We start from the raw sequence: 13514 nt of genomic DNA on the forward strand, positions 1-13514 counted from the left end.
GGGGGGGATGTTTTCAGACAATGGAAGCATGGAGAGAAGCAGAGTTTATACTTCCCTTTAAATTCCCGCTCTCCTTGCTTTAAAGGAAATTGCTGGCGACTGAGTTGTAAGACTGGGATGCATGCAGGGTGTGCTGATAACTGAGATGAGATTGTAAAGGGGGAATTCTTAGCTAATGCTCCCAGTGCTACGCTTGGGATTGTAACTGGGGGCTTCCTAGCTAATCTGCTGAACGGCTACGCCAGATTTCTCCAACCTTGTGCCCTCTGATGTATTGGACTGCAACTCCCACAAGTCCCATTGGTAACTGGGTTTGCTGGCTGAGAATTATGGTAGTTGCAGTCCAACACTATAGAAAAATACAAGGTTGGGAAAAACTGTTACAGTATGTCACTGCTAGTTACAGGGAATGACAAGATGCTAAGCAATGCACTGAAACTCGATCTCTGACCCTGAAAAAGCTTCATCTCCTCCTGCCTCTGACATTTCATTACCATTTCCCACAAACTAACAGATCTACTTTTATATTCTCAGAAGCTAGAAGCATCTTTTGAAAATAAAAGGCAAAGTTTCAGGGAAGCTGATTTCTCCATTTCTGTACTTACATGGTGTGATGACAGAAATGCAGACACCACACAGTTCTGTTTACAAAATGGGACTACAATATGGAGAAATGCTTGGCATTGTGGTAGCTTAGTAGAGCTGTGGGTTGATGAGAGGAAGATGGACTGTAGCTTGTGAGAAAGAGTTGGACTGGATCAGTTTCAACTCCCTTATCGCTCTGTGATTCTCTGAGGAGCTGAGGCCCTGGGATGCAGGCAAAATCACTCCATGAAACATTGCAACTGCCATGTTTACAAAGGGCAAATCCATTCAGAATGAGCAATATACAATGGTAAGCAAGATGGTAACTTACTCATCAGGCCGATTTCATGAGATCTGGAGAAAGCACAACAATAACAGGCACAGCTTGGCCTACAGCATGCCTTATAGCAGCAGTAAAAACTTGATCAGGAGGGTGTGTGTTGTGTTTATAATCATTTTCCTGTTCATGGCCCTTAAAACTGCCCATGTAAGACCTCCATTCATCCATTAGCCCGGCATGAAAGGGTTTTGTTTTTGCTGTCTTTATTAAATATATCAAGTTGATTACGATTACCAGTCATTTTCATTTTGCCCATCCTGCGGTGGCTTCCCCATTGATGTAGGCAAAGCCAGGAAAGTGTTGCATGTGCTCATATTCGGAATTTCTCCGTGTGGTCAGTGGTGCATACATGTCACTGGAGTTCCCATATCTTGCCGAGTGCATGGGTGGACTTGAGTAGCAAGCATTTGCTGAGGGGATCTCTGGCCAGCGAGGAGTCACCGGGGTCGGATGCAGCCTTGGAGTGCTGCTCATCAAGCAGGGCTCCATCCGTGAAGACGGGCTGTTGAAGGGGTACTAAGGACATGAAATCACATTGTAAAAAAGGTTAGGCATATATAGGGAAGGAAAATCTAAGCTGGATCAGGACTGTTGCAGTGGCAAGACTCGAACAGGGACTCTGTCAGGACCTCTTTGGCTTTTAACAGGGTGCAGTCCAAAGTCACAAGAAACATGAGGCGGACATCAGAGGTGGCCCGTGACAGTTTAGACTGGTATGCAACAAATCAACTCTTCCCTCAAGCCGTCAAATACCTAATAATAATAAATACTAATATTAATACTAAGGCTTTACATCATTATAATTTACTTATTCTGTTAAATTGTAAACCTATAATGGCACATTGCATCCTGAAAGTATAATTGTAATTTAGCTGAACACTGTGCTGGCACAGACTGCCTGCTGGCCCTCTTATATAGTCACATTATGATTCTGTGGTGCTTGGAGAGGGGCCAGGACTTATTGCAAGCAATCTCAATTTGGGCCAACTTTTTTTCCCCCCATTTCCTTTATTTTCTGAGACTTTTTGGCAACTAAAGTGAAAAAAACAAATGGTCCTTCCCATTAAATATAAATATAATTAAACAACTGACACTGATGTATTCTTTAAAGTGTTCCAGTTATGTTCTTGAGGTTAGTTTGTTACTTCACTACCAAATAGGTTTCGCTTCAGCCCTCAGGCGGGAGCAGCAGCTCTACAGAGGGCCACTTGGGCTGAGGATACAATCAGCCTGACTCTGAGGGGCTCCTTCTCTTGTTCCTTTTCCCAACAACAGATGCTTTGCACAAATGATAAAACTTTGAGATCCAACAAGGGAAGCTGAGTCTCTTGCTTAGCCCTCCCATAAGCTAAAGCCCAAATCCTGCAACTGTACCAAGACAAGTGGTAAAACAGGACAGATAAAAGCACAAATGCAAGCCGCATTGTATGGAAGTCTTAGTGTAAGGGACAATCCTTTTTATCCAGTTCTTTCAATTTAAAAACTGGTTGTATGCACCTTTTCTTTTTCTGCAAAAGAACAAAAATATGTTTCTATGTGGAGGACAATGAAATGGGTGTGAACAAAGCAAACAAGGTGCATGCATTCTACTTTTTAAAATGTATATATAAAACTAGGAGATGCAGTTAGCCTTCAGGTTTCACACTTCTCTTATTTTTGTTCCTTATGGTACATAATTGCACCCCATCCTACCAATGCCAATCCACAGGGCTCAAGCATGCCATGTAGTCATATAAAAGTTCAACAACCAATCCATTTGAGGGTTGATAAAATCTCGAATAGGGATGAGAATGAAAAAGCTCCTGAAGGGCAGCTACTGGACACCCGCAGCAGCTGAAGGTGACTCTGGCAGAGGATCTTTCACAGAGGTAAACCCTACAATCAAACAATCAAAAGTGAAACAAGAGTTCATACCAGAAGGTATGACTCCCAGGTTGGAAGGCACTTAACCAGCTACTGGGGAAGAACAAAGGACAAGCACAACTAGTACTGTCTCCAATGATGCAACTAGATCAAAGCTGAAAGGAAGCCACATAAGTGACAGGCACAGAGGTGAAAGTCCAATGCTGCACTAGACATACAACTGGAACATGGAATATGAGAAGTATGAATAAGACAAATTGAAAATCGTAATGCAAGAAACTCAATGCAACATTACAGTACTTGGTTTGAGCAAACTAAAGTGAGCCGGAATAGGACATTTTCAGTTAGACAAATGCAAAGTGTTCACTTTGAAAATGACAAACACAAAAGAAACAGAATAGCTCTACTACTGAGGCAAGATGGAGCACAAACAGCAAAGGACTATAATGCAAAGTTTGACTGAAACGTATCAGTCAGAATACTTAAGAGAACCTATCAACATAACCATCACTCAGCTCTACACTCTGACGACAGGTGCTGAAGAAGAAAGTTTATGCAGGCATCAAGAGGAAATTGATAACACACCCAAATAAGGCATACTGATAATCATAGGCGACTGGGACACAACAGTGGGTAACAAAGCAGAATCAAATGTTGTGGGCGAATCTGATCTGAGGTAAGAAACAAAGCGGGAGAATAACTCATAGAACTCTGTGAAGCCAACTATCTGTTTATCGCAAATACATACTCTAGACAACCAATCTGATGACTGTACACAGGGACATCACCAGAGGGCAAATGCAGAAATCAAATAGACTATGGCATTGCAAATAGGAGACGGAGAAACTAGATTCTTGCTGCCAAAACAAAACCAGGAGCAGATTGTGGTAGGAACCACAAACTCTTACTGTCCCAAATCAGAGTGAAGAAAAAGGTCACTAATAGAATCACAGTGCCAAAATACAACTTGAATGACATTCCTGAGGAATTTAAAGTCCACATAAAGAACAGATTTGCATTACTGAACTCAATTGACACAAACCAGAAGAACTGTGGACTGGACCCAGAAACATTCTTTGGGAAGAAAGCAAACAGAAAATCACTGTAGCAAAAAGCGGGGGAAAGCCTAGACTGATGACAGAAGAAACACTCGCAATTGCTAAGGACAAGGGAGAAGCAAAAGGTAAAGATGACAGAAACAGTCATAATCTTGAATACAACTTTTCAGAGATTATCTCTTAGAGACAAAAAGAACTATTACACTGGCCAGTGCAAAGAAATAAAAGAGAACAACAAAAGAGGAATGCTGAAAGATCATCAGGGAACATACTATCTGACCATGATAAAATAAAGAGATGGTGAAAGCAATATATGGAAGACTGATACAGAAGAGAGAAAAGGATGATAAGAAGGCCTTCTTCAAATAGAAAGAACTTGCAACATTGGAGAGTGAAGTGGAAATGGTTTGGAAAGCACTAGGAAGGAACAGAGAATCTGGAGGAGACAGGGCCCCAACAGAACTGAGAGTCAATCAGTTCAAATCCTAACAAGAATGTGCCAACAAATATGTAAAGCAAAATAATGGTCCACTGACTGGAAATGTTCAAAATAGATTCCAATCCCCGAGAAAGCAGATGCTAAGAGTGCGGGAAGAAAGGACTGTGTGCACACACACGTGTGTCTTTTAAAGACCCTGCCTCAAAAGGACATAGCTATAAGAACACATTTAGAGGCAAAGGAGACAAGGGTATTTGATTTCAGAAAAGAAGCTCAGGCAAGAAGATTCAGGGACAGGGTGTCAGGAGGTGAAGTACGTGTGGACAAAAAGCCAGTTGACCCGGGGGGGGGGGTGCTTGAGATATATCAGTGCCCCCTTACCATTTTTTCAGCAAGTGTTCATGGCCAACAAAGTGAGAGGACAGATGACCTTCCAGAAATGGGGGGCTCCACCTCCAACACTGCTTCTGGAAGTATCCATCCTGACTGTTAGGTGCTGATAAATTGTCCCTCCATAAATTTGTCTAGTCCCCAGTTAAAGCTATCACTCTGACCATCTTGTGGTATCATCATTGAATATGAATTCAAAATAAAAATATTGAGATATTTACAGAAGATGAAGACCAACTAATAGTGCGATCCTTTAGACTGAAAAAAAGTCCTACAACTACATGGCTGGGGAATACTGAGAGCTGCAGGACTTTTTTCCATCTAAACCCAAGATTGCGCCCCTAAGCCTAGAAAGACCCAGGCTAGTCAAGGACCACCTTTCTTCCTTCTCATTGGCAGGACCATTTGGCACAGAGTACAGCAGAATTCCCAATATTTTGCCATGGAGCACAGATTTTCCTTCCACTTTTCATTAACATTCCAATGCAAGCTGCCTGACCAGAAAGGAAGGGCTAATAAATGACGGTAAAATACAAGAGGAGGGGGCACAGGGATACAGTGTGTTGCTTCTCTGTGTGGCCAAACACCGCCCAGATGCAGCTGTGTTTATGAATGTGTCATGAATATAAAAAAAGAATAATTACTTGCAAATAATACAGACCCCCAAATATCTAGTATTTTGTGATGGCTGAATCCCCAGCATGGAAAGATTTGTAATGGCAGGTCAGCTAATTGCAAATGAGTCAGTGACTTCTTTTTCCTTCCAGTGAAGAGACCATTGAGAGACAATATTTTTAAAGTCCGCCTTGGCCCCTGCCTGACTATTAACTCAACCAATGTAGCATCTATTCAGCCTTGTTGGAGTGTCCAAGGCTTCGCCATCTGCGCGGATGCCTGCCCAAGCTGCCTGAATCACCTTTCACACTTTGCATCCGGTTTAATGAAGAGTGCTTAAGCGCGCTGATCTCAAAACACTGGGGCCTAGTGATCTTTGCCAGATATAAAGGCAACGTTTGTTGGAGAGCCCTTGACAGGAAATTACCATTTTCTGGGTCAACTCACTTTCGCCCACCATGCCGTTGAAACCTGACAAGAAACACTAACCCCCTTTAAGTTGGGGGTGACTTTAAAGCCGGTTATTGTTAAGGCCCTTTCTCCCCCAAAATTAAAATTAGCTCTGTTTCTTTCTGTTATTATTTTAGAAAATACTATTTTAAGTGTCTCCTCCACCCAATGAATCTCAAGTTCCCTTAGAGTCAGGCTGAAGAATAATCTCTTTATTCTTTCCCTTCAGCTTGCTGGCTGATTATGCAAAGAGGTGAAAGGTGTCCCTGTTCAAACAGCAAAATATTTTCCTTATGAATGCAGCTCTACCTTTATGCTGGTTTAGAAAGCATGCTCAAACCCTCTACAGCATACGTTAAAATATACTCTTAAAATTTTCAGCTTCGTTGTGCTAAAGGATGCTTCAGGCTCCTTCAGAAAAAGTGCAAATTCACTACCTGAAAAACTCTACTAGGAAATCAGGACATATTTAATATTAGTTTATGTGTGTGTGTGTGTGTGTGTGTGTGTGTGTGTGTGTGGGGTAAACTCTCTCTCTCTCTCTATATATATATATATATCAGCACTTCTTTTTAATTCCTGATGCTTGTCCATGCCTTGTTTAGCATACATTGGGACCACTGAGAAGTGTTTTAAGCATCTCTTCAACCCATGTGTAGGGCTGCAACCCAAATAAATTCTGTTAGTGCCTTTAGAGTGATGTTGAATCATCTCTATGAATAAGCTCTCATAAGCTCTGGAGAGTCAGCCCAAGGCTCCCTTTTTTGTAACCTCATGACTTGAGCGATACATGGCTTATATCTTCAGCTTCACCAGATCCTTTGCTCCTGGGGGTTAGGATTGCCACCTGACTCCCTCCCCCTTTGTCTTTAATACAGCCTTTCCCAAATGAATGCCCTCCAGATGCTTGGCACTCTCTTCCCATCAGCCCCAGCCACAGTAGCCACTGTGGAAGATTGCTTTAACAGCCTGAAACACAGGCACTTAGGGTGCATCTTCCTTTGGCTTGTGTCCTCATTGCTCAGAAGCTCCAAGTCTTGGAAGCTTGCAAGAGTCCTCAGCCCTGCTGGACTGAAGCTGGAAGGATGAGAGCAGTTCCTCTAATCTCTGATTATATGTTAAATGGGCTTTGTCTACCCAACGGTACTTCAGAGCAGTAGGCTGGAAACAAGGCTAGAGGAGGCTTGGGATAATACCCCCTTCTGCAGTTGAATTTCTAGCCTTGAAGTGGCAGCTAGTGTGGTTCTGTCTGGCTTGGCTGTGTGAGAATGGGGATGGGGACGGATCTCCAACTTTACCTGCCCAATGAAGGGAATTTGAGCTAACCTATGGTGCCTGCAATGCTTGCCCGGGGACCATAGGACAGCTCTCAGAGCTGGTAAAGTTCTTCCCACAACTTATACTAAAGTCAGGAGAAGAAGCTGATAAAGGAACAGGAAGAGCTCCAGTAAAATAAACAAAAAATAAATAGTGGCAATCTACTACATGTAGCAGATCATGCCTCAAGCAAGTTAATGTATGCAATCTGCTTTTCAGTGAGGTTAGAGGAAATTTATAGGGGACTGTTTATTTTCTGCCCTGTCCAGTAGCATGGCTGTACACATGTGAGTACCACTTCCACCATGATGAGAGTTGTAATCATCATTTGAAACCTCCCAGAAGTGAAGAATATTACATGTTTTAATCTTAGTTTCTACCACTTATCTAATCTCATGGGTAACACCCCATTCTTACATAATGCATGACAGGTCAAGATGGGGATAGCTTTGATGTGGGTGTATATTTTCAAGAGCATTCTTGAGCTAGAGATGAGCAATACGCAGCCTCAAGGGGAGGAAGGGTACAACTGCCTGGAAGGTTATCTTCTTCATGCCCTGTTACAATGAATGGAAATGGCATTTCCTTCATCGAGACAACTGGTCTCCTTATGAGGAGTGGTAAGTCACTTTGGAAATTACAAATATCAAGTTTGTAAGCTTTCCTGGAAAAAGTCAATTTAAAAGTGAGATAGAAATAATAAAACCAATTTCCAACATCCACACTTTGGAAAGTTTCTTGTGAACCCAGATGATTTTCTTTGCTTTTTAAATAAATGGAATCTGGAAATTTTCCCCTAACCCAAAAGTTGTCTTATGGATGGAATCTCAACCTAATGAGGTTGGAGCAGCTGAACATGCACTACTAAATTGAGAAGGCTAGATTGAACTTGCTGTGCCAGAGAGTGGACAGGCATGGAAAGGAACTAACCTGTGAAGAGCTTCTGTGATAAGCCGAGTAATGAAGGGGTGCAGAAATAGTGCTGTCATGAGATAAAGATGGATACTGACTCTGCATTGGGTGGGGGTGCTGGTTTCCGTAGCTACCATAGTTATAGCTACCTGTGTACCTAAAAAGACACAGAAGATACTTAGCATTCATTCAAAAGAGCACTTCAGTCTCTTACTAAAAATAAAGGTTGCCTTTTTACCTGGCAGGGTAATGCTATTTTGGTGGTGGCGGTTGCTTCCTGTAAAACAGTACCCCCTTTGAGGCTATTGAACATCCCTGTGAATATCGCTATCATTTCACAAGGCCGGGGATGTTATTTCTCATACAGGCCATGGCCTCTGAAGCTGGCTTCTGGCCCTGGGTCACGCGACTGAGACATGGAAGCACATTAACCAGGGATGGCCCAAGATATTTTTGCTCCTGGAGGGATGTCCAGTTGGTACTCCACCGTCCCATCTGCTAATTAACAGGGGCACAGTCATCAGGGATGTCTCCTGTGCTTGTCACTTGTGCCATAAATAGAGGACTTTGGGGCAGGCATCCAAAGCCCAATGGAGCAGAATGAGCAGAGGGTTCCCAGATGCAGAAGAGGTAGCTTACCACATTTTAGAGACAGTCAAGCATTAAATATTTTCATCTAAGGAGCCCCCGCTCCCAGGACCATTAAGTCCTGAGGCCAGCATTCCCCAAGTGTGCTAGTGGTGACTGTACCAGCTGTTGGGAAGCAACACCAAGAAATGACTATTTTCTTTGTGTCCTGCTGCAGACCCACAGCCATCTCACTGGCTATTGTAGGAACCTGGTTGCTTGCAGAACCAGTGAAGTTTGCAAAGCCCTTCCTGGAGGACTGTGCTTCTTGGCCAGGTCTGTCTCTTGGACATTCTGTTGCTCTAAGGGGGCAGTCCTATGCACACCTATCTGGGAGGAACCCCTATTAACACAGCAGGACTTACTTCTGAATAAATATGCACAGAATGTCCATGTAAGCTTTGCTGTCTGAGGTGCAATCTTTAATTATACCCTTGTAAACAGAACTACCTATTCTAGAATCTGCATTTTCCTATTTTCTTTTGAGAAGAAATTTTACAATGCTATATGAAAATAGACCAACACATATAAGACAAATCCCATCCTACAAATGATTCTCTAATTTTTCATCACACCCAGAATAATTCTGAAATTATGGAAAAAACGATGAAGATGTAGGGGTGATGCAAGAATTCAAATTATTGCGTTAAATCAGTTTCCCCCCTGGGTGCCCTGCAGATGTGTTCCTGCTTGCGACTCCCAGTCTTTCCAGCCAGCGTGCTAGCTGGGAATGATGGGAGTTGGAATTTAACATATCTGGAGGGTACCAGATTGAGAAGGCTGCATGAAATTCTGCTATGTGCGTATGTATCACTGCTTTCGATTAGAAGGTTGACAAAATATTTATCATCTGATAACTGATGTTTCTGCTCTATTTTGACTCGTTTTCAAAAAACATCAGACAACTCCTTACCTCCAAGCAATCAACATTTGTTACTGTTGCACAGGGAAACAACCTTATGTTTTACCCACTATTGTTCAGGTACTCAATGCCCGGTGTGCCAAACCTCCAGAAATTCCTTCGTGCTCCTTTGGGGTTCTGCAGAAGGCCCTACTTGTTGGCCACTACTGTTTCTCTGACCACTAATTGTCTGATGGATTTCTGACTTTGGCGAGGCCTTCCCTTTATTTTCGATGCTGAAATGCTACTCCTAGGGCTTACATACCGGCACCAAGAGCCTTAAGTTAAAATATGCCAGTATATTTATTATTTTGGGCCCACCCACCACTGGAATACAGCCCCCAAGAACTTTCCAGTTTGCATTCAGCCTTCAGGCCAAAACAGATTCAACACTCTTGTTCTATGCATTGGTTTTCCAATGAAACAAAAAATATTTAATGCACTAAATGAACAAGGCAGAAAGTAACTTACCCATGTTCTTCCCTGTGGGGATAAACAGGTATCCTGTGTGTTACAGATGAAGAAGGGACATGAGGATTTCTCATACAAGGCAGTTGTTGGGAGTTTTCAGCAGGTGACCCAGCAGCTGTTGTTACAGTGTATGTGAGAGACCATGTATATGACTGCATGGCCCCTGCATAAAATGGAAAGAATCCTGTTAGCTGTCAAGAATGTGTGACGTTCCACTTCCACTAAAATGCAACGGTAAGAGCTCTACAGCCTGTGGCAACAGTGGAAGGGCACTGGATGTGCAGTATCCATCTCCAGATGTCCACTCACAGAGTGAAACTAGAAGCCACATTAATTTGTCTGAATGCATAACCTACCTTTCCATAATTAAGTACCCATGGTGGGCAAAACAGTAAAACATGCCATTCTAATGTAAGATAATAAAAGTGACTATCAAATCACAAAAATGAGTCAATAACAAAGCATAGAAAAATAGCAGCCAACTGAATTAATATAGTAATTGACAGTAATGGGCCAAAGAAGCTATTTGTATGCCAAGAGAAGGTCACAAGGGAGGAGGCTACATGGACCTTCCTCAAAGCAGAACTCCTAAATCTGCAGTCACTGAGAAACCCTCTCTCACACCCCCCATCAGGCTCACCTCCAGCACTGGAGGATGAACTGGAAGACCTTTCCTACCAATACCCAGGCAGATCCATAGTGGAGTGGTCCTTTGCAGCTTCTGCTTTCAGCTTCTGCTGAAAATAACAGCACCTTCTTATTTAAGTATCTAAGAACAAGAATGATGTTGAGGGAAAGCTGAGTGCGGGTGATGGAAGTTCCAGTTCAACACATCTGGTTGAAGGCTGCCCTACTGTGACAGGGAGAGGAGATTCAATTGTCAGGGACTGGGCTTTTTAGGACATGGTCTTCTTAAATTTCAAGTTGGGGTGTTGAAGGACAAGTGCTCTGGCTGAGTTGTGCAGAACTTTGTAAGTTGCATCAGCAGCATCAATTTTTCAAAAGAGTAATGAACTGATGAACAAAACACAAAAGGGAAGGTCACTGCACAGCTGAGAGCTGTTTTAAATCTAAGGTATGCCTTTTTGCTTCATTGGCACACTAGAAAACATGAAATAGTACTGTCACTGCATAATAACACTTATGTTCTGATAATCTGGGGTGTGATTGCTCAACATAACTGGGACATAAATCCTAGTCATCTTTCTTTGGAAGGGAGACCCAAAATGCATATAACTTTAAAAGTGAAACTAATGGCTGCACCTGCTTTTCCTTTTCAACTCTAGGGAAAGTACAAGGGTTTTATGAAGCAAAGGGACAATATATATTACAGGCAGAGGCAGTCCCTGATCCAGATTGGGACCAGTGCAGGAAGGAGATGATTGAAAACCCAAAGGCCCCCTTGATTCAGTTTGGTACTCTTAGTCTGAGTCAGGAGTAAAAAAACAAGAAAGGAAAAAAGTAACACGTGCTTTGGTCTCAAGTCATTTGATTTGAGTAGAATTTATCTCCTAAGAAGTGTGCTTTTAGAACTAAACCTGTAAAGCATTTTTACTACAGCTCTGTCCAGGTGGCCTCTTAAAATGATCCATCTTTTTTGCTGGCTGAAGCAGAGGGAGGGGGAAATGTCACTACATTGCTGTGGGCTGTGGGGAAATTCTCAACAGCTTACAGGTAGGGCTTGCCCCTGGCAGGGGTTTCTTTTGTAGGGTGTTCTGGGGCTTTTCGTACTGCCACTACAAGTGGCAAAGGCACAAATATGTATGGACAGGCTGGCCCCAGTTTGCATCTCCTACAAGGCAGATGTGAGGGGAGCAGCATTATGGCTAAGCTCGGGGAAGAAATGCACCTAGTGCTGAGACAAAATCTGTCCATTGATTGCTGGAAAGTTTTCTTTCCCCACTGAAAAAGCCTCCCTTTATTCTGCCTTATTCTCAGGGGATTTCATAATTGATTTTTGAGCTCATCTAGTCTCTGGGAAGCAGCTAAGGTGCTCTACATGTGTTTTCCTTCCATTATACATCTCTGTTGATCTTCAGCTTCCCAAGCTGCCTGTCCTGGAAAAAGTTCTATGGGAGGAATGACCTCATAAGGTCTCCCCCTTGGCTTCAACTGAGCTGTGAGGCATGAAGGTAGTTACAAGCATCCCAAGAGATAAGTGTGGCGTGAGAAGCAGGCAGCTCAGGTGTTCTGCTCAGCTACCTCCTATGTAAGGTAAGTCCAAGAACCTAAAACCAAATCCCGAGAATTTTTCCAGAATGGTCTTCACTTTTCTATCAAATTGAATGAGAATGGTTAAAAAAGTATGGGAGAAATTTTCAGTACTGTATTAATCTTTACCATGTCTACTGCCTACTAATAAGAAGACTTGTGGATAAGAAAGCAGCAAAATTGTGAGTTATCCATTGGCAAAGTTTTACAATTACTACAAACAGGCTTGTGTGCTTCAAAGTACAACAGTGCTAGCAAATGAGTAACCCCACTCTTAGGGAATGCTGGGAAAGGCAGCTGTATAGCCCCTACTTTTACTACAGCACTGATGTTTAAGCAATCATTAATCAAGCTTTTGTGATTTAAAAAGAATTAAGGCCTAATTATCACTTTTCAGAACACAGCACAAAAATGTAAAGAAAGAAATGGTGGGGTCTTGCCAGATGTTTTACTGCAGAGCAATTTATTGATGGTTTGCCTTTTCGAAGGGCACAGTCTTGTAAAGCTCAATGATTTGATTGCTTTTTTGTATCTGACCCCTGAAAGTCCACAGAGATTGTAATTTGTCATACTTGATAGTTAATGTCAGTTGATGCTGCTAGTAAACAGCAATCGCTTGAAGTGTAGGCAGTCTAGGAGACTGCTGAGCGGTTAGTATGCTGGACTGGAACCTGGGCGATCTAGTCCTACTTGGCCATGATGATTACTGGGTAATTTGAGGCCTAACCCACCTCACAGTGTTGTTGTGAGAAAAGATTGCGAGAAGGAAAATTATGTTAGTTGCTTTGAGTTCCTTGGAAGAAAAAAAGGCACGATATAAATAAAATAGGTATATTAAAAATAATGGAAACTTGAATAAGAAAACATCAATCTGCTAGGAATTAATCCTAAATGGTTTCAGAGTTATGCAAAGATATTCATAGTTTTCGATATACCTACAACAATATTAATAATAAATTTTAGAACAGTCCCAAGTGTTTCAAGCACTTGGTTTCACTCTATTCATTATGTTCCTATTCTCCCCAACTGCCAAAGCTCTCTGGATAGTTTACAGTGATTAAAAGCTTTAAAATATTATGTAGTAACATAACATTAAAAAAATTAAGTGTACAATCCTATGCGGATTTAGGCAGGAAAACTGCCAGCTGGAAGGTATAGGACTTCTGTCTTAGCATGAATAACATCAGGTCCTTACATGAGATATACGCATGCATGCATGCATACACACACACACGCACACACTTAACAATACAAATGTAACAGAGCACTGGACTGGAGGGATCATTGGTCGGATCCAACATGGCTTTTTTCTATCATTATGTTTGTATTAAGAGC

At 42.2% G+C, this 13514-nt stretch overlaps 1 protein-coding gene across 1 annotated transcript in view; it reads right to left on the bottom strand.

Moving 5' to 3' along the window:
* Positions 1 to 1168: 1168 nt before the first annotated feature.
* RFX4 (regulatory factor X4) overlaps positions 1169 to 13514 on the bottom strand; it is an 89180-nt gene continuing 76834 nt past the window's right edge. Inside the window, exons 16-18 of the mRNA XM_044441067.1 lie at positions 9969 to 10131; positions 7988 to 8126; positions 1169 to 1441 (exon numbers count right to left, since the gene is read on the bottom strand). Of these exons, the coding sequence (XP_044297002.1) occupies positions 1169 to 1441; positions 7988 to 8126; positions 9969 to 10131 (575 nt within the window). The remainder of the gene's footprint in view (positions 1442 to 7987; positions 8127 to 9968; positions 10132 to 13514) is intronic.

This window comes from Varanus komodoensis, unplaced genomic scaffold (assembly GCF_004798865.1).
Source record: "Varanus komodoensis strain SLA01 unplaced genomic scaffold, ASM479886v1 scaffold39, whole genome shotgun sequence".
Taxonomy (NCBI): domain Eukaryota; kingdom Metazoa; phylum Chordata; class Lepidosauria; order Squamata; family Varanidae; genus Varanus; species Varanus komodoensis.